The sequence below is a fragment of the Mytilus trossulus genome, chromosome 1 (assembly GCF_036588685.1).
Source record: "Mytilus trossulus isolate FHL-02 chromosome 1, PNRI_Mtr1.1.1.hap1, whole genome shotgun sequence".
Lineage (NCBI taxonomy): Eukaryota > Metazoa > Mollusca > Bivalvia > Mytilida > Mytilidae > Mytilus > Mytilus trossulus.
The window spans coordinates 83,327,766-83,348,772 of record NC_086373.1 but is presented as its reverse complement, the minus strand read 5'-3'; the positions used below and the strand labels follow the sequence as shown (position 1 = coordinate 83,348,772).

Here is a 21,007-nt window from a genome sequence, read left to right as displayed (position 1 = left end):
AGTTGGATAAACGTTTCATTTAAAGAGAGTCTTTAAACTCGTATGGTTGCATCGCTGTATATGGTGTATAGTGAGTTGGGTATATCATCTTATTGATTAACAGCAAGGTATGCAGAATTCTTAAATATTGGTGTAAAGAAGTTATCCAGATGAAACTGTTTTGACGTACTCCAATGTGACCTGCTGAATTAGACTTATCATCCGGTTGGTACTTGCTTGAGCAACACAATAAGTGCCACATGGGAAAACAGTATCATTCTGCATAATTTCCCGGAGCATCTGAGATTTCCCCCTTTTTTCTGGTGTTTATGTTGGAAAGGTTATGTTTAAAACCTTGATAAACACAACTTGGTATTTGTTTTATGAAACAGTATTTCATGTTTGATATCAAGATGCATGGGTACACCTTAACATTTAATAAACGGTTATTTTCTGAGTTTCCAAAGTGTCAACTTTGTAGGAATGCACTAGGCAGACGTGTTACCTACATGTATAAGCCATATATTTGAGGATATAGATTGAGAGTTGAACGAGAACATGGTAATAAATGTAAGAAACATCCGATTGAAGATGAATACCTTTATATGCAAGTATGTAACAAATATTTTGAAATAAACAATTTATACAAAACAAAAACACAGACAAAAAACAATTTATAAATTAATACAATTATTTTCAAGTCATAAGTATTAGATTATTTATTCATTATATTGTATTCGTATTTCATTATCTATATTATTTGTGGTTTTTCACCGCGAATAATTCAATGATGCAAATGTGCTTGTAGTTGTGAAGATGTGTACATACTCACTGACTATATTACTTGTATATATTTAAATTGTAAAATATGCACTCTTTTCCATATCATATGAAAATAAAGATACGTATGATTGCAAATGAGACAAATGTCCACAAAAATTCAAATGCAGTGGATATAAGCAGTTAAAGGCAACAGTACGGTCATCAACAATGAGAAAACCCCATTCTGAATAGCTAGCTACAAAAGTTTCTGATATGACAATATGAAACGATTCGAAACTAGAAAACTAACAGCCTAATTTATAACAAAACAGGATACAAAAAACAATATGACGGACATCAACCAACTACAAGCTTTAAACTGTGGGCTTCTGCATGCCTGACTTGGGACAAGCACATACAGAATGTGGCTATGTATAATAAACACCTTTCACACTGAAATTTATAGGACCAATCCACAATCATATGTGATAGAAAGACACCGAATTAAATCATGATAAAATATAAGCTACATATATGAAACGGAGTTCTTTTTTGGTCTCCCACGTTTTCGGTTGAATCTTGGCCATATCGTTTGACGCGCTGCAACACATTTTAGATAATGGTGCTCTTCAAATCTAGGTTTTTTAATATCAACCCAAGATATTGTAATAGACCTTTCCTTTTCCTCTTTGTCTATATTTTTCAAATGTTCTCCAATATCCTGCGAATCGTAACCAGATAAATGACTAAGAAGCCTCTCTCTCATGCAATCCTGTGATTGGCCAACGTAAATTACACAATCGTTCTCTTTTATTGCAAATATGCCTTTAGTTTCAGGTTCCGGTAAATCGCATGTTGACTTGGATTGGTTTATTAGAATCTCACATTTATATTCCTTGCAACTTCGTTGAGCCTGAAAAATAATTGCTTAGAATTAAAGCTTTATGATATAACAAGGTATACGGTTGAATTTTGTAATAAGTTTTAAAATCCGATAAAAACGCTAACGACATCATATACATATTGCACGGAGTATAAAAATTTAATCAATTATTGCCAAAAAAACCTACCCGCAAATATCACAAAAATAAACAACTTATATTTTTCTAGTTATACATGAAACAATCACAGAATATATCAAGAACTGGAGTATTTATTATACTAGTAAAACAGACAACAAAAAGTCACATTACAAAAATGAGTAATTCGAATATATCAAATGCATCCGTTTTTTAACAAAAGGGTTAAGTTTTTCAAAACTAAGTAAAGCAAGGTGAAAGATACTAAAGGGACATTGTAACTCATAAGTTGAAAATATTATGACAACAACATGGCAAGAAAAAAAAGGCCAAAAAAGGAAGACTTGAGACGTTAGTCAAACTATTACGTACCCCACTAAAATCCAAGGAGGATCGCATGTGCTCTGTAAAGATAGGCAGTATGATCATGAGACACATATGGCACCCGACACTCTTGTAAGTACAAACCCGGTAATATAGCTGATTCGGTAGGTCACATTCGGGGGAAAAGAATTGCACAGTTTGTGGTTGATTTTTTAAATTTGTAAATTTAAACAAATACGTCGTCATCTGAGTAAGTACAAACCCGGTAATATATCTGATTCGGTAGGTCACTTTCGGGGGAAAAGAATTGCACAGTTTGTGGTTGATTTTGTAAATTTGTAAATTGAAACAAATACGTCGTCATCTGAGAAGAGAACTAGATATTCCGTAACAAACTGGGGATGTCGTTCGTCAAATGCCTGAAGGGATGATTGCACTATTGCCACTTTTAACTCTTGGCATATGTTAGCCTTCTAATGAGCAGCAACCCTTTATCAGAGAAATCATGATGATAAACGCAAGCCCTGGACTATCGTATCAACTTGATGATGTACACTCCATATACAGAAAGTACTGATGGAAAGTTGCTACTTAAACTATTGTGGGAAGCAAAAATCATCTCTTCTGCCGTAAAGTTAAAACATGTTATTTGTAATATACGGATGTGTTGTTAAGCATATTTGCAATTTAGTTACATTAAGGTAACAATCTAACACTAAATCGAATATGTAGGAGGGAAACAGTGGTTTAACCAGAAAATGCAGGAAATTTGGTTTGCCAGAGGCAAAAGAGTGTTCACTTGGTATAGTAGAAATATGTCAATGCAACAGATAACATAAGAGAGTTGGTGTATGCTATATTAGTGTGCTGATTGTGTAGAACTATCCTTTTTTTTTTTAGACATTTGATTAAGTATACTTATTCCGACCGGATTTGGATGTGTATCAGTGTCAAATGATTTCCTACCTCCTCAGGATGGGTTTAACCGCCTGAATAACCAATATGACCATATTTCCCATATACCCCTGGTTAGCAACTTATCTTTTTAAGTTGCAAATAAATACAAATAAAGGCAACAGAAGTATACCGCTGTTCGAAATTCATAAATGGATTGAGAAAAAAAACAAATTCGGGTTACAAACAAAAACTGAGGAAAACACATCAAATATAAAAGGAGAACCTTATATCCTAAAATTGTGAATACGGGGATGGTCTTAATCATGTTTACAAAATTACTATTTACAATTTGTTGTCGGAAAAAAAGGCGTAAACAAGATATCAAGGCTCGTTTTGCGTTTGTCGTTGATAATTGGAACAGCAAGACATGCCATTCTCATCTGTTGTAGTCAAATTTACATGGGAAATCCAAAGTGTGTGCTAGGTTAAATCAACCATTGCTTATTGTGTCTTAACTACCAGGCCAAAAAATTTTCGACTCGAGATTTTCCAATATCCAGTCATACTTTTAGACAAAGGAAAATCCGTTTAACGAGGAAACGAAATCATGGTAAGATTTTTTTTTACTAAATTCTACATTAATCTAGAACGGTCATGGAACATTTCAAATCTCACGATCGACAATAGAAACATGGTTTGGCTAGCCACAAAACCAAGTTCAACCCCAGTATTTTTTCTTTAAAAAATGTCCTGTACCAAGTCAGGAAAATCGCAATTGTTTTCGTATAGCTTCTGAGTGTGTTGCATGTCGTTTATTTTTTGTTCACTTCAGACTTTCTGTTGATTCTTAGTCTACGAGTTCTTTATTGTACTGTTTATTTTTGTAATTCTCTGTTCTGAATGTTCTTGCATATTTTATACTGTATCCTGTCATCTAATGATGTCATTTTGTACTATATTTAACATTGCCATACAAGTGCGAATTTTGGCTTGCTGCAGGTTCAACCCACAATTAGATTTTTTAAAATTGACATGGTTAACTTTGTATAAAATTGTTACTTGGATGGATAGTTGTCTCATTGGCACTCACACCACATCTTCCTATATCTATTGTTATATTTTAGTTCGTTTCTGTGTGTTTACTTTTAAGTGTCGTGTTTCTGGTGTGTCGTTGTTCTCCTATTGCATTTGATGTGATTCTCATAGTTTTAGATTGTAACCCGAGTTTGTGTTTTTCTCAATCGATTTATAATTTTCGAACAGTGGTATAAAGTAAAATCACAAAAATACTGAACTCAGAGGAAAATCAATTTGGAAAGTCCATAATCACATGGCAAAATCAAAAAACAAAACGCATCAAAAACGAATGGACAAGAACTGTCATATTCCTGACTTGGTACAGGCATTTTCAAATGTAGAAAATGGTGGATTAAACCTGGTTCTATAGCGCTAACCCTCTCACTTTAATAACAGTCTCATCAAATTCCGTTACATTTACATGATGCGTTAAATAAACAGTCACAATCAATAAAATAGTCAAAATATGGGAACATCAGTCATCATCGTATAACAATTTAACAGGACACAACAACATCTACTATCTACGAACACATGGATTGATTTGAGTGTCTGACGTCAGAAAAAATATATACGTCACATAAATTTGTCGTTCAATGTGAATACAATAGTTATCAAAAGTACCTGGATTATAAACAATTTTAAATTTTACATAGGCAATGAGCGCAGACAGGGTTAAAAAATCAAAAGTATGTAAGAATAAATTACAGAAATCAAACTAGTCCAAAAGTTATACATAGAATTTATGAGAATCCAAAACTTTTAAAAGGAACAATTTAACAGGACACAAAAACCTATCCACGAACACATGGATCTACTTGAGTGTCCGACGTCAGAAAAATTATATACGTCACATAAATTTGTCGTTCAATGTGCATACAAACAATTTTAAAATTTACATAGGCAATGTACGCATACAGGGTTAAAAAATCAAAAGTATGTAAGAATAATGATACTACTGTTGCCATTGTGTTTTTAAATTATACAATTTCTACAATTTCATAAAAATAACAAATAAGTAAACAGAAATCCTACAATGTATGAATCTGTTAGATATTATCAAGTACAAAATTTTTACCGGGATAGTTAAGACATATTGTTGTCTACTGGTCCCTTTTTTTGGCAACCACTTGCATCCGTATATCAAGAATGAGATTTGAATACTGTAGAAGCAGAAATTTTCGTGGGGGATTTAATTTCGTTTATTTCGTGGATAAGAAATATCCGCGAAATTGAAACCCCAACGAAAATTTAACTGTAGATTTAGATTATTTTATGATCTGACAACATCTTATTGACAATTATATAACTGATGAACATAAATGCATACATTAAAATGAAAATAGGTTAATTGATTAGACATCGATATTCAAAGGTTTTCTTTACGTCATATGATAATCCTAATCCTTTGTTTGTACAGTAATAAGTAATGATCAATAACTGTCAATCAATGTCATTCAACAGTCTAATGCGTCTGTAATGCCCTTAAGTTGTAATAAATTTATTACACAATCATTGTCCTTGGATAAAACATCAAAGGTGTGTAAAAGCCAATATTAGAGTGTGTAGGTTACAACACTTGATTAGTGCTCACTGTTACTAAAAAATGCAATTATTGATTTTTCCCAACGGTGAAAGTTCAGATAAGTTTAATTGAATATTGTAAATCATAAAGTTACATTTACATAATTGTTTTCTAATCTTAAAAACCACGACAATTAATCCCCACGAACTTACTTTTGGATACAAAACCACGAAATTTTAACTCCACGAAAATTAATGTTTATACAGTATACACCAGCTCTGTATTTAAAACGATATTGTTTTTTTTTCAAGTAATCTACCTGATTGGTGACTTCTTTGTTTTCACCATACACTGATGGTCAATCAAATGGTTGGAAGGTTTTTTTGTATGATCGACTTGGAATTAAAACAAGCTGAATTTGTAAAAAAAGGATGACGATAAATCACTTGTAGTCGTAACCTCGATAGAAGGAGAAATGTATTGGTATACATTTTAAGTTTGACAAGTGCGTAAAAAAACTGTAATTATCAATACAATACAATGGTAACACCTGCCGGGACAACATTGCTGATCATGTACTGATTATTGGATACAGTACACGAAGGTTAAAATTTACCAAAAAAATGTGACATACGTATAAATTCAATGAACAGTAAAAATGTGAAAAAGTAAAACAGTGAAACAAATCCAGATTAAATAACATATAAAGATAAGAAGATGTGGTTTGATTACTAATGAGACAACTCTCCTTTAGAGATAAAAAAAAATACATAGAAGTTAACAGTTATTAGTAAACCTATGGCCTTCAACAAAGTGCAAATCCTTTTATGTAACATTTCTGCTGACTAAGAATTGTTTAAACGAGTTTTGAAATTTATGGAAGCCAACTAATTTTAGTCGATGAAAAAGTGTGAACTGCAATAAAAGAGAGAATTTTGATTACTATCAATTAGCACAACGTCCGCATGGAAATTTTTGTGCAAACGTACGTAGTCAAAGTTTATGCAAATATATGTTTTCATTAGATTGAGTTTTGATATTTATCTTAGAAGATGTTTTATTTTTTGGCAAATATTTATGAGAAAAATTAGACCCTAGGTGATCCATACCGATTAACATACGTTCGAAAAAACTGACACTGTAACTTGTGTCTGGTAAACTCAAGTAATTTTTTAATGCACAAAAAAAAAAATTAAAAAAAATTGCATGACATTTGGTTCAAAACACAAAGTTACACTACCATTAGAATTATGTATTACCATCAACGAAACCTGTACAAAGAATGTCCATTCTTTCAAAATAAATAGAATTGACATTAATGAAAATTTAAGCATGAAAAATCGTTATGATCGTATATGTTATATAACATTAGATACAATATCGCTTTTGTGTAAACTTAGAGAATATATTTTCCTATACACACAAGAAAAATATTTGTATTGGATTCCTGTCGTTTAATGGTGTCATTTAACTGTTATATTTAACATTGCCATAAAAGTGCCATAAAAGTGCGAAGTTCAAGGTTCAACTCACCATTTGATTTTTTAAAATGGGCATTGTTATATTTTAGTTCGTGTCTTACATTTTAGTGTTGCGTTTCTGTTGTGTCGTTGATCTCCTATTATATTTGATGTGATTCCCATAGTTTTAGATTGTAACCCGGATTTGTTCTTTTCTCAATCGATTTATGATTTTCGAACAGGGGTATACTACTGTTGCCATTTTGTTTTTAAATTATTCAATTTCTGCAATTTCATAAAAATAACAAATAAGTAAACAGAAATCCTACAATGTATATTGTATCTGTTAGATATTATCAAGTACAAACATTTTACCGGGATAGTTAAGACATAGTGTTGTCTATTGGTCCCTTCTTTTTGGCAACCACATGCATCCGTATATCAAGAATGAGTTTTGAATATACACCAGCTAACTCTTGTGTTTTGTATTTAAAACGAAAAACCTTATTGTTTTTGTTTCAAGTAATCTACCTGATTGGTGACTTCTTTGTTTTCACCATACACTGATGGTCAATCAAATGGTTGTAAGTTTTTTTTGTATGATCGACTTGGAATCAAAACAAACTGAATTTGTTAAAAAGGATGACAATAAATCACATGTAGTCGTAACCTCGATAGAAGGAGAAATGTATTGGTATACATTTTAATTTTGACAAGTGCGTAAAAAACTGTAATTATCAATACAATATAATGGAATCACCTGCCATGACAACATTGCTTATCATGTACTGATTATTGGATACAGTACACGAAGGTTGAAATAGTGACATACTTATAAGGTTAATGAACAAAAAATATGTGAAACCGTAAAACAGTGAAACAAACCCAGAGGAAATAACCTATAAAGATAAGAAGATGTGGTTTGATTACTAATGAAACAACTCTCCTTTAGAGATAAAAAAAATACATAGAAGTTAACAGTTATTAGTAAACTTATAGCCTTCAACAAAGTGCAAATCCTTTATGTAACATTTTTGCTGACTTAGAATTTTTTAAACGAGTTTTGAAATTTATGGATGCCAACTAATTTTAGTCGATGAAAAAGTGTGAACTGTAATAAAAGAGAGAATTTTGATTACTAACAATTAGCACAACGTCCGCATGGAAATTTTTGTGCAAACGTACGTAGCAAATATATGTTTTCATCAGATTGAGTTTTTATATTTATCTTAGAAGATGTTTTATTTTTTTGCAAATATTTATGAGAAAAATTAGACCCCAGGTGATCCATACCGATTAACATACGATCGAAAAAACTGACACTGTAACTTGTGTCTGGTTAACTCAAGTAATTTTTGTGTTTTTAAATTATTCAATTTCTGCACTTTCATAAAAATAACAAATAATTATATACCTATATGGAGTTATTTTCTTTCAGAACGTCAGGTCATTCTTTTTCAGAATCAACCCGGACGATACCAGGTTTCAATGGCATATGCTCCAAGGCATAAAATAATAACCTGTGTAAGGTCATTATTTTCCTTGATAAACATGCAATCTATGATTTACCTCAAAACTTTATTCGTCTTATAGTTTTTTGTTGCCCATTTGGAAATATTTTTTTTTAAAGATCAATCGATGATAGGTGTAAAAGAAACTGTCATTGTAGTCCTGCATTTTAATGTTAGAAACAAATAACGTGAAGTTTTGTTGATTTATCGCTACAATAAAGAAACATTATCATATATGTCAGATGATTTTTAAGGTAGACTTTCACCAAATAAATCCAGATTTAACATATTCGTGTATAAGATTTTGAAAATCTTGTTGAGTCATACTGAATAGGTAGATCGATTTTTGGTTGCTTGCTTAACGTCCAGTGGCAAATATTTCATGCATGTCAGAACGATACACACTGAAGAGGAAATCATACTGAGACCTACATGTATTTATATTCGTCTTCGTGTCAGTTCTTAACTTTAAAAACTTTATGTATACCTTTTACTTAAAATGATCAACTAATAAGATAATCTTATATTCTATTGAAAAACATAATAACGTAACTCACGAAAGGGTCGGGTGCGGAGAGGATATCATTATATCCTTATTATCTTTTAATAAAATGTATTGCTTTTCAAAAGACAATCGTTTTGAATTTTTCATTCGATTCAAGTAAAATTGTTAAAAAAAATAACCACTTTTCCGCGATAGAAATAACATAACAAATCGAAAAAGATACCCCCTCCCCCTTTTCCATAAGCTAATTGGTACAATAAAAAACTTACAATGTGTCTTGTATTTGTCATACACCGTTATCGGATGGTAACAATACATTTGTGTCTTACTTCATGCAGTTACAGTAATATTTTTATTGTGTATGGATAACAATTTTTAAAAGGTTTATATCTAAATTATTTAGTGAGTTTTATTTCACATTTTAAATGAGCCGCAGGGCGTATTACAACTTGAACGCATTAGAAAGGAATATCCAACTTTAGTGTTGTCGGTAAAATAGGATAATAAATTTTACAAATCTTTATAAAATGAATATTTTTTGACGGTATATAAGTCAGATAATACATATTTTAAGGTTGTTCTTGTCGTAGAACACACCTCGGGGTGTCAGGATTGTTCAAAGACGGACCTCCCTCCGGTCGGTCTTTCATTTGATCAATCCTGACACCCCTCGGTGTGTTCTACGACAAGAAAAACCTTAAAATATGCATTATCTATAACGTAAACAGAAATCCTACAATGTATATTGTATCTGTTAGATATTATCAAGTACAAACATTTTATCGGGATAGTTAAGACATATTGTTGTCTATTGGTCCCTGCTTTTTGGCAACCACTTGCATCCGTATATCAAGAATGTGTTTTGAATATACACCAGCTAACTATTGTGTTTTGTATTTAAAACGAGAAACCTTATTGTTTTTGATTGAAGTAATCTACCTGATTGGTGACTTCTTTGTTTTCACCATACACTGATGGTCAATCAAATGGTTGTAAGGATTTTGTATGATCGACTTGGAATTACATAAAGCTGAATTTGTAAAATAGGATGACGATAAATCACATGTAGTCGTAACCTCGATAGAAGGAGAAATGTATTGGTATACATTTTAATTTTGACAAGTGCGTAAAAAACTGTAGTTATCAATACAATATAATGGAAACACCTGCCATGACGACATTGCTTATCATGTGCTGATTATTGGATACATTACACGAAGGTGAAAATAGTGACATACTTATAAGGTCAATGAACAAAAAATATGTGAAACCGTTAAACAGTGAAACAAACCCAGATGAAATAACATATAAAGTTAAGAAGATGTGGTTTGATTACTAATGAAACAACTCTTCTTTAGAGATAACAAAAAATTACAAAGAAGTAAACATTTATAAGTAAACGTTTTGTCTTCAACAAAGTGCAAATCCTTTCACGTAACATTTTTTTGCTGACTTAGAACTGTTTAAACGAGTTTTGAAATATATGGAAGCCAACTAATTTTAGTCGATAAAAAAAGTGTGAACTGCAATAAAAGAAAGAATTCTGATTACTAACACTTACCAAACGTCCGCTGGGAAATATGTGTGCAAACGTAGTCAAAATTGAAGCAAATATATTTTTTCATTAGATGGAGTTTTGATATTTATTTTAGAAAATGTTTTATTTTTTGACAAATATTTATGAGAGAAATAATAGACCCCAGATATTCCATACCGATTAACATACGTTCTGCAAATTGACACACTGTAACTTGTGTCTCTTTAACTCAAGTAATTTTTTAATGCACAAAAAAAAAGTTAAAAAAATTGTATGACATTGGGTTCAAAACATAAAGTTACACAACTATCAGGATTATGTATTACCATCAACGAAACATGTACTGAAGATGTCCATTCTTTCAAATTAAATAGAAATGACATTAATGGAAATTTAAGCTGGAAAGATCATTATGATCGTTTATGTAATATTACATTAGATACAATATCAGTATAAAATTAAAGAATATATTTTCCCATACATACAAGACAAATATTTTATATTGCATATACATTTTACCATATATAGACTATTGTAGTTCAGTTTAAAGAAATTTATTACAAAAAGATTCAGATAGAATCATAAAACTTCAAAATTGAGTAACAAGAATTATACTTGAATGTGATATTGCAGTTTCATATAATTTCATGTGTTCTACTTTGAAAAGGTTTTATCCTGTGTCAAGCAGTTGAAAATGTTGCAATATCAACATGTTGGACATAATCCTTTATTAAACTGTTGCTTAATAATCCAGAAGAGGAACTCATTTTTTGCCGGTGACTCTTTCCAATATTATTTTTGTATAATTTTCTACGTTGAGTAATTATCTTTTTCCCAAAATTTTATTGAAAATAATGTTTCAATGATATTATGAGGACACTCTCCTTTGTACATCTATTTGTCTTGGAAATCCTAATTTGAAAATAAAAATCGACATACAAAATTTAAAACATGCAATTCACTTGAACTGTTTTAGATTTATACGTATTTACATCCGAAAGTAATTGACGCGTTATTTGTCATTCAAAAATGTTTCATCAATTCGTAATTGATTTCATAAATATACAGGTTAAATTTATAAAACATTTGTATTAACCGAGTTGATTTGCCACGTGCTAGTGAGCTTATTGAGTCAAACTAGAAATTTGGATAGTCTGCCATTGACACATTCTAGAAGGGAGTACGAGCAATTGACCTCGCTTTATAGATCAAGGCTGGGTAAATTGCATATACTCTTTAAAATGTATGATCGAGGAATGATATTTAAATAAATAGGTACGACAAAACAAAATTACACAATAACAGAGAGTTAAATATTTACGTCTATCTGGAAGGAACTGTCTGTCATCTTGTCCAAAGTTTATTCACCATATTAAGACATTGTGTTCATATAGTGCGACCTCTAGTTCAAATTTTGTTATACAATGAATACTTAATTTAGGCAGGCAAGACATTAGGGGCGTGCGCTATTCGTTTTGTATATTATTTTGGAGTTTCACTTCTTTTGGTGATTGTGCGGTATTTTGTATGTCTTTCGGAAGACACAACAAATGTGACTGGGTAAGTGAAAATATATGCGCGTCCGATGTGTGGGATCTATACATGCAAAGCAACGTCCGGTCAGCATGTGGACGTTGAACCCAATACTCGTGTAAAAAAAGTGCAAAGCTCGTTATGCATTAAGAACTCTTGCTACAACTATATATGGTCTTAAATGTGTTCAGTTACAAGGTAATATTATGGTCCCTCAAGCATATCAAGCATACCCTCATTTTCCCGACCTCTATACTGGATGGGCACAGTAACATTACCTATATATTTAATTGTAGAAGTTTTTAATTTGTTTTCTACCTAACCTTGCCTAGTCGTAACCTTGATGTTAAGGTGAAAATATGTATGGGTATACAATTTAGTTTCGACAAGTAAATTAAAACACTGTAAATACCAATGCAATGCGTAGTAACACCTGTCAGGACAACATTGTACATTGTCCCGTAAATATTGTTTGATACATTACAAGAAGGCTACAATTTACAAGAAAATATGATATTGTTAAGGTCAATGAACAGTAAATGGCCTTGTCACAAATTTTGCATACAGCCTTGGCTCGTTTAACTTAAACTGAAAATATTTCAACTGTTCAACGAGCAAAAGTTGTATGAATTCTTTTAGCCAAATATGTGACATTAAACGCATAAACTGTAACTTGACCCTTACTATTGTTTCAAAACAACTATAAAAACTTGCCTCCACACTTCAAATACGTGCATCACTTACAAAATTAAAACAAAAGACACCAGAGAGGGGGAGTGAAAGTTGTCATATAAGCTTAAGGTTAAAAGGCATAATAAAAGAAAAAATGTAAAAAGGATTCTCAGTTTGATAGTACATTGTTTATCTGTCCTTAATCTATTACAATAACGAAATCTTTCTCATGACAACATATCAAAAGGACGAAAAGTGCACCTGGCTTCCTATTTATATGCCCTTAAATCATCGATTAGTGTTTGAAACACAGGCAGTTGGTTAGTTATTCATTTTTTATCATGTTTTTGTTCTTCTTTTTTCTCTATTTATTCAAAAGCGTTAGGAGCAAGACGCATGTTTTCCCCGGGTTTGTATACTGAGAAAATATAAGAATATAACAAAGCCGATCGAAAGAATGTATTCACTAAACGTGTTTCTGTATAAAAAAAACTATTAACAAGCATTTGGATTTTACACGACTTTAAGAAACTAATGAACAAGTGATACACTGAATTTAATTTTTCAGAAAAAAAATCAATAGAAAATGTTCAACGAAACAAAAGCTATAAATTTTACACAAAAATATCAGTAAAATACAAACTACTTTACCATCTTTTCTATCAAGTTCGATGTATGAGTGTGATATATTTAAAGGCTGGGAATCCCTAACCTTTATAGCTTTTGGAAATTACCTTTTTGTTATGATAAATCTGATATCCTTGATTTGTTTGATTAACAAGAGTAGTGAAAGACAATTTGATAAAATTACATTATTTTCTCTCATGATATTTACTAAGGGCGGCGGAAATTTTGCTTGGACATGAATCATTAAAACAATTCTATTAATTTAAAATAGAGATCATCACAGTAAACCACAGTATGGTTGACATGTTTTATTTATTTGGGCCAACTTCCGATGCTGGTTGTTTGCGCTTGGTTAGTCGTTTGTTGTTTGAAACTATTTGATATGATTGTTTATTAAATAACTAATGCTACTATCCTATTATTATTAATGCAAACATGTGACTAACTCATACGTATAACTTATCATTAAGCAAGAGGCAACAGACGTTAACAGATGTCTAAAACTCATAACTATAAACAAAGAAAAAAAACTGAGGGAAAACCATGTACTCCAAAATGGAGCGAGAATGGAAGCATAGAGTTAACTGGTGTGTTTCATCTGTCTTGAACATATATTTGTTGCAGTCTTTATTTTTAGAATAGTAAAATAAATTTTGTTAAAAGTTAAATTTAGGCCTAAGGCCTTATCTAAAGATTCAACATATAACTAAATTATGATCGAACAGGCTAGACATTTCCTCTTGTGCACTAATAATATTGAGGAAATACTTATTGTTATATCATTGAAGTATCGGACCTTTCTTGTTTAAAATTATGTAACGACTTTTGCATAATATAACGAAGGACGTGTAGTTGATGTCAAAGTTACTTCTGGGAATTTCATTTCTTTCCATTTCTTGGAATCACTTATAACACATTTTTTACTGAATTTTCCTAGAAAGGATACAATTATTTGTATATATATCCTGGTATCTTTATTGAATTTTGTCTTTACCAACACATATTAATGTTCATTTCATTTGATTTTATTGAAGTTTCCTTTGCTGATCACTTGCTTGACTTGATTTGTCTTTTACAATCCAAAACATTATTTCCTCTATTGAACATTTAAAAAGGTATCTTTATATCTGTATGAATCTGTGCATAAACTATCTTTGCCTTACATAAAAACTTTATCTTCTAAAAACGAACGGTTGATGAATTAAATGTAATTATCATTTCTAAGTTTAAATAAAAATCATGTAATATCAAAATTTGGCTTTCCATTTTGATTGATCTATAATGTTAGTTATATGACTTTAAATGTTTTGTTTTGAGCATTACTGCAGACATAAAAATTATCAAAATGTAGGTCTAGTGTAATAAAATATGTACCTTTAATGTTAATTTACAAGTCTTATGCAATATAACGGATGACACAAATGAAACATGAACTTCTTAGGCTGTATATCAACGAAATTTATGCCCTTATTTTGTTGATATTAGTTTTTATTTTCAGTGTAATTTTTGTGTGTTTTTATTTATCTTTTCCTATATTTTGCTTCCTTGGTATGGTATTTTTAATCTTCACGATGCACGACGATAAGGCCTATGACAAGTGATGGCAATGCAGCTTATAATGACCCAACTGTGTTATGTATGCTTTACTAAAAAGTTACAGCTAATTGATTACACACCATAGTCGTAACATATAATAGTCTATAGTTTTACGACTTTTGGAAAATGAAAGTTAAGTTTCACTTTCTATTGTCTTATATTTTAACAACATTATCAAAATCACTAGATTATCATTTCATGATAAAAGGATTTAACACATGTATTCTTATATACTTAAAATTATTAAGCGAAAAGAAAAATACCTCATTCTCATGTTATTACCACTAACATCTTTTTCGTCAGATCTATTTTAAGTGTGTGTAAACAATTTAAATTTAATTTATTGATAGATACGAACTATTTTTGTTTTTGATAAATTAGCTCGATACCTTTAACACACAAGCTTATAATTTGAATTAAATAAAACCTATTAATCTAGATTATACAAATATTCAGATCTTGGTATGATTGCCAATTGGACAACAATTCAACAGAGTAATAATAACCTGGTAGTATATTATCTGTAATTTGAATATTTACTTACAAATTTCACTATCCAAAATAATAACTATTCATTTTGCTCTTTGGTCCCGTAGATTTGCCTCAATCTCAGTGCTGATATCCGTAACATTTGTTAAAATGATAAAAATAAATGTTGATTTCTTTAAAAAAATGTATAAAACGCAAAATAACTGAATTGTCGTTATTCATTATGATATATGAACAAATGATTCACTGAATTTATTTTTTTCAGAATTTAAAAAAAAAAAGAGCATAATCAACAAAACAAATGCGTTAAATTTTATACAAAAACATAGTAGTGAAAATGCAAATTACTTTACCATCTTTTATATCAAGTTCGATGTATGAGTGTGATATATTTAAAGCCTGGGACTCCCTAACGTTTATAACTTTTGGAAATTACCGTTTTGTTAGGATCAATCTGATATGCTTGATTTGTTTGATTTATGAGAACGTCATGATGTTCAATTACGGCGGCTGAAATTTTGCTTGGACAAGGGAGCATTAAAACAATGCTATCGGTTTAGAATATACATCATCAGAGTCAACTACAGTATGGTTGATATGTTTAATTTATTTGGGCCAGCTGCGTGTGATTTGTATCTCATTGGTCGTTTTGGAACTCTTTGATATAATTGTTAATTCAAAAATTAATGGTATGTCCTATTAATGCAAAGAAGTGACTAGCTCATACGTATAATTATCATAAAACAAGATGCAACAGTCGTTAACAAATGTTTTAAACTCATAAATATAAACAAAGAAAAAAAAAACCCGAGAGAAAACCATGAACCAAAATGGAACGAGAAAGGGCACGTAGATTTAACTGGCATGCATCATCTGTCTTAAAAAAATGTTTTTGGCAGTCTTTATTTTAAAAATAGTAAGTTAAGTTTTGTTGAAAATTAAATTAAGACCTAAGGCTCTATATCAAAAACTTAACATATCATAAAATTATCATATACCACCCCGTCTAGACATTTCATCCTGTGCACTCATGATATTTAAGAAAAATTTCTAGTAACGTCATTGTTAAAAATTATATAACGATCTTTGCATATTATAACAAAGGTCGTGTAGTTGATCGATGTCAAAGTTTCTTCTAGGATTTTTTTTGTGCAATACTTAAAATTTCTTGCAATCACTTATAACACATTATTTATTGAATTTTCCTAGAAAAAAAGATCTAACAATTGTAGAGACGTTTGTATTTATATCCTGGAATTTTTTTTATTTTGATTTGTAATTGACAACAAATTTAAATTATCATTGAATTTTATTTCATTTAAATTTATCGAATTTTCCTCGGCTGATCACTTGTTTGACTGATTTTTCTTTCACACTTCAAAACATCAATCCCACTTTTAAACACCAAAATGAGGTTTTATTTTCTATACGAATCTGTGCATAAATTACCTTAAGTTTGAATTGCAATAAAACAATCTTTTAAAATGAAAGGTCGATTAATAAAGTTTTATTTTCAATCCTATGTTGAAATAAAAATCATGTTATGTCCAAATTTAGCTTTCCATTTAGACAGATTTGTCCTTGAGCACTACTAAAAATCAATAAAAATATAAAAAATATCGAAATGCAAAATTAGTGTAATAAAATTGGTACCTTAAATGCTAATTTACAAGTCTAGTGCAATATAACGAATGAACCAAATGACACATGAACTTCTTAGGCTGCACGTCAACGAAATTCCCACTCTTGTTTTGGTGAGGTTAGTTTTACTCAAACTTTTCTGTGTAATTTAAGTGAGCTTTAATTTATCTTTTCCATTTTTTTTGTGTCTCAAGATTATGAATTAGATTGCTTCCCTTGTATGGCCTTATTTATGTCAACGATACACGACGACGAGGAAGCTGTCAAGTGATGACAATGCAGCTTATAATGACCCAACTGTGCTATGTATGCTTTAAAATAATAAAGTTACAGCTAAATGATTACACCACACAGTCGTATCAACTAATAGTCAATAATTTTAAGACTTTTGGAAAACGGTTGTTTAGTTTCACTTTCTTTCGTTTTTTTTATATTATCATTGCATGCAGTAGATTATAAATTTATGATAAAACTACTTAATATACTTATATATTTTAAATGCTTCAGCCATATAGAAAAATACCTCCATTCTCAGCTTATTACCATTAACAGCCTTTTCTTTTAAATATTTCGTCAGATCTATTTTAAGTGTGTGTAGAAAATTTTAAATACAATTATATTGATAGATCAGAACTATTTTTATTTTTGATAAATTAGCTCGATACCTTTAACACACAAGCTTATGATTTAATTTGAACTTATAAATCTAGATTATACAAATATTGAGATCTTGGTATGATTGCCAATTGGACAACAATCCATCAGAGTTAAAATAACATGGTATTATGTTTTCTGTAATTTGCATATTTACTTACAAATTTCAATATCAAAAATAATTACTACTTATTCATTTTGCTTTTTGGTCCCGCAGATTTCCCTAAATCACAGTTTTGACATCTGTAGCATTTGTTAAAATGATAAACATACATTTTGATTTCTTTAAACTATGTATAAAACGCAAAATAACTGAATTGTCGTTATTTATTATAATATATTTACGTAATCCCATTAAATTGATGCGAGAGTATTTCATCAATGATAAAATCTCGTCAGTCGATTGATTGTTAATCTAGATACCAAACATATACGAAGTTAATCGAACGAACCCAATAAAGTGTTAGACCGGATGCGTCGCACCAGGGTAAGCGTCTCTTATGTATAAAGTTACCACCATGTTTGAAATAGATAAGTCTTTTACATTTAAAACAAGGACGTCCTTGTCAATTTTATTTAATTTTTTACTATTTCAAACCCCTATTAAATTTAGTAATATCTATTTTTATATACTAAGTATTAAACAAAGTTGGTCTTTTGTGTTCATGCTTAATAAACCACTTTGATCACTGACCTTTAAATTAGATTTAGATATCCCCAATTGAAAACACCCCAACCTTAACATGGAAGAACAAATAACACAGCTATGTACATCCTGTTGTAATTATTCTGCTAATTTTTTGTAAATTTTTGTTGTTCATCAGAGCACATTTTTTTCTAAAATTGAAACATTAATTATAATAACCCTATCACAGCTTCATAGTGTATTCAAAGATTCTCATATCATAAAACGTCTAAATCTTGTCTGTACACCAGCTGTGATTATTTGTAATATCTTCAATTTTTCACTTATTCTTACTCCATTTGTATAAACTTCAAGATTATAATTATTTTTTTAAAACCGTTTTTTTTTCTAAAGTGAATTTTGATTGGTTAAATATTTCTCAGTGATGTCCTGTCATGGCTTTGTTTGAATTTGTTTGTTAGCTTAAATTGTTGGTCATGAATGTGTGTCTCTAATATTTAATTAACTGTGCATTTGTATCCAGATATCGCAGATCAAATTTATTCGTTCATTGTGTAATCATACGTTTTTTGATTGAGTTAAGTCTGCCAATTGATATTTTATCGTGTGTTTTTTATGTTGTGATGTTATGCTATTGTTTCAGAAAAAGGGAGAAGGTTTGGATCCATTAAAACGTTTAATCCCGCTGCAAATGTTTGCACCTGTCCTAAGTCAGGAATCTGATGTACAGTAGTTGTCGTTTGTTTATGTAATATATACGTGTTTCTCGTTTTGTTTATATAGATTAGACCATTGGTTTTCCCGTTTGAATGGTTTTACACTAGTAATTTTGGGGCCCTCTATAGCTTGTTGTTCGGTGTGAGCCAAGGCTCTGTGTTGAAGGCCATACTTTAACCTATAATGGTTTACTTTTTAAATTGTTACTTGGATGGAGAGTTGTCTCATTGACACTCACACCACATCTTCCTACATCTTTTTATTATTTATGATAACCCTATAGCAGCTTCATAGTGTATTCAAAGATTCCCATATCATAAAACGTCATTTTAAAAATGATGTAGAGTTAAAAAATTATTAATGATGGCCCAAAACTGGAATTTGGTAATTATTTAAAAATAAAACTTAAACCAATTCCCAATAAGAAGAAAAAAAAAAACTTTCATTATATGTTAAGATATTTTCCGTCTTTCAGATACTTATTAATTAACTTTTATTACAAATTTCTGTCTTTTGTAAAAATCAAACAAAATCAATTTGCAATATTTTTAGACAAATGTCTTCAATAGTAATGACTTTCATTATTTTAAACTAAACACAATTCTTAAAACACAAATTTACTAAGAAAATGAGGGATAATGGTCGTGGCATTGAACAGATACAAAAGCATGTAAAGGGGTTGAAGGGGGTTTTGAATCTAATCGTTCTCTTTTTCATCTCAATCAGTTGATTAATCAATGTATTAAAAAAAAATGTCGAAAATAATTTAGCCTAAAACATAGGTAAAAGTCAAATGAGTGATATATTACTAAACATTAAATGATAATCTCGCAGTGCGTATCTGTTGATATATAATATACGCCCATCTATACATGATATACTCCCTTGATTATGTAAACTGTTTGATAATTAAAAAGGCGCGTCTGGGGTATTAAATTATTATCCTGGTACCTTTTATAACTATTTACATCACTGGGTCGATGCCACTGCTGGTGGACGTTTCGTCCCAGAGGGTATCACAAGCCCAGTAGTCAGCACTTCGGTGTTGACATGAATATCAATCAAATGGTCATTTTTTATAAATTTCCTGTTACAAAACTTAAAACTTTTCGAAAAAAAACAGGATTTTCTTATCCCAGGAATAGATTACCGTAGCTGTATTATACACCTATTGACTGGGTGTGAGGGTAATAGCAAGTTTGTTGTCCCTGAGATACCAACTATTGCTCGAGGCAAAGCCGAGAGCAATAGTTGGTATCTCAGGGACAACAAACTTGCTATTACCCGCACACCCAGTCATTAGGTGATCTATTATACTGAACAACACAGTCATTAAGTGTTTTTATATACCAAATTAACTAATTTTCTAAAAGTGTACATGCATATACCATCAGAAAGAAAAGAAAAAAATGTCACATAACTTGACATGCACAAGATGAACTATACGGTTTTTTTTTTAAAGTTCTTTTTATATTTGTAAATATTTCATTAATTGCAATCAACACTAGAAATTGGTGTGTGTTAAATTTTCCGTGCATATGATAAATTCAAGCTAATTTAAAGTACACCAAACGCAAATTCACTTTTAAAATATGATTACCGCCCCCATATTATGAATAAGGTACTATATCTTAGAAAAAGATCTTTAAAAAATGCGCGCAAAGATTTTCTCTCTTTTATAATTGCTTCTTGTAAGTGGAATAACAATCGACTCACACAGAGTATACTGTTTACAATATTAGAGTTTGGCATTGCCAAGCAAAATAGTCAATGACATCATTATTGTCCAATGAAAACTAAGCATGAAAAAGTACGGGAAAGATGATTATGAAACTA

General features: G+C 30.6%; 1 protein-coding gene across 1 annotated transcript; it reads right to left on the bottom strand.

The window, feature by feature from the left end:
* Nucleotides 1-736: 736 nt before the first annotated feature.
* LOC134710568 (uncharacterized) lies at nt 737-17,714 on the bottom strand. The gene is made up of 2 exons (XM_063570946.1): nt 17,678-17,714; nt 737-1,654 (listed from the first exon to the last, which is right to left on the bottom strand). The coding sequence occupies exons 1-2, from the start codon at nt 17,681-17,683 to the stop codon at nt 1,268-1,270; spliced, it is 393 nt and encodes a 130-aa protein (XP_063427016.1). The 5' UTR covers nt 17,684-17,714; the 3' UTR covers nt 737-1,267.
* Between the last annotated feature and the right edge of the window lie 3,293 nt (nt 17,715-21,007).